The 900-nt window shown below is 34.6% G+C and overlaps 1 protein-coding gene across 2 annotated transcripts in view; it reads left to right on the top strand.

Annotated features, from left to right (window-relative positions):
* The window catches only part of LOC119589189, a 19,773-nt gene extending 18,954 nt beyond the window's left edge, over window positions 1–819 (top strand). For both annotated transcript variants that reach the window (XM_037937787.1, XM_037937786.1), the window contains exon 4: window positions 70–819. In XM_037937787.1, coding sequence (XP_037793715.1) covers window positions 70–174 — 105 coding nt within the window. In that variant the 3' untranslated portion in view covers window positions 175–819. The remainder of the gene's footprint in view (window positions 1–69) is intronic.
* Window positions 820–900: the final 81 nt, after the last annotated feature.

Below are 900 nucleotides of genomic sequence, written 5' to 3'. Positions count from 1 at the left end.
GTCATATATTGGCTCATAGTAAATAACTCCTATATCACGATCATAATTACATCATTTGCTCCTTGACAGATGATGAGGGAGCACCAGCGTTTGCAAGAAGAAATGTTCCGTCAACATCAGAGTCTTTTGAACCAGATCAACGCACCTTTTGCTAATCTTCCCATTCACAAATAATTCTCCGGGAATTTGTGTTTAAATTCCCATGTCGTTGTCTTCTTTTAAGTTTCCAGATAGCCAAGGATGTTTTAAAATAAAGCATGATCTCCTTGGCCTAGGTTTCCCCTAGATGCTTCGGGATATAATCTGATTCCCTCCTTTTTTTCCCCCAAATATTGGCCGAGATTCGGTCGGATTTCCTTTGTTTCCAGGCGGAATTTCCCTAAATGTTCCCCTAGATGGACGGACTTCAAAACAAATCATGGTAATTTCTTCTCAATCAATCGTCACTTTTCCAGATTTCTTTCTGCTTATAGAAAAAAAAGACTTATTTATACACGTTAGAAGTCTTATTACATTTCCCTGCAAGGCTTTAATCATGATGGCTTCCAATGATCTGCAAATGATATATTCTTGTTTGGAAATAACATCGCTGGCAACTTGTTCTTCGCTTGTTATGTAATAGAAGTTCACGTAGAGTTTTTACTGAAATATATATCTTCCTTGGGACTTATGATAAATACACTTATTTTAGTCATTAAAGCCGCTTGTCAATGTTTCATTGTGTGAGCGATAATTAGTGATCAGGATGGTAATTAAGAATTGTTTTATTCGATGTCATTAAGGATTTTTTAAATAAATTATTACTGGCTTATCTGTTAAGCTGTATTTGTTTTAGATTTCCAATATCTTCGGATAATTAAACAGATTTTTTTCATAAATATTTTAATAATGCATCAAGCA

This window comes from Penaeus monodon, chromosome 25, assembly GCF_015228065.2.
Source record: "Penaeus monodon isolate SGIC_2016 chromosome 25, NSTDA_Pmon_1, whole genome shotgun sequence".
In the NCBI taxonomy this organism is placed as follows: Eukaryota; Metazoa; Arthropoda; class Malacostraca; order Decapoda; family Penaeidae; genus Penaeus; species Penaeus monodon.
Note: the sequence above shows the minus strand (reverse complement) of the source record. Positions and strands in the feature narration are given on the sequence as shown.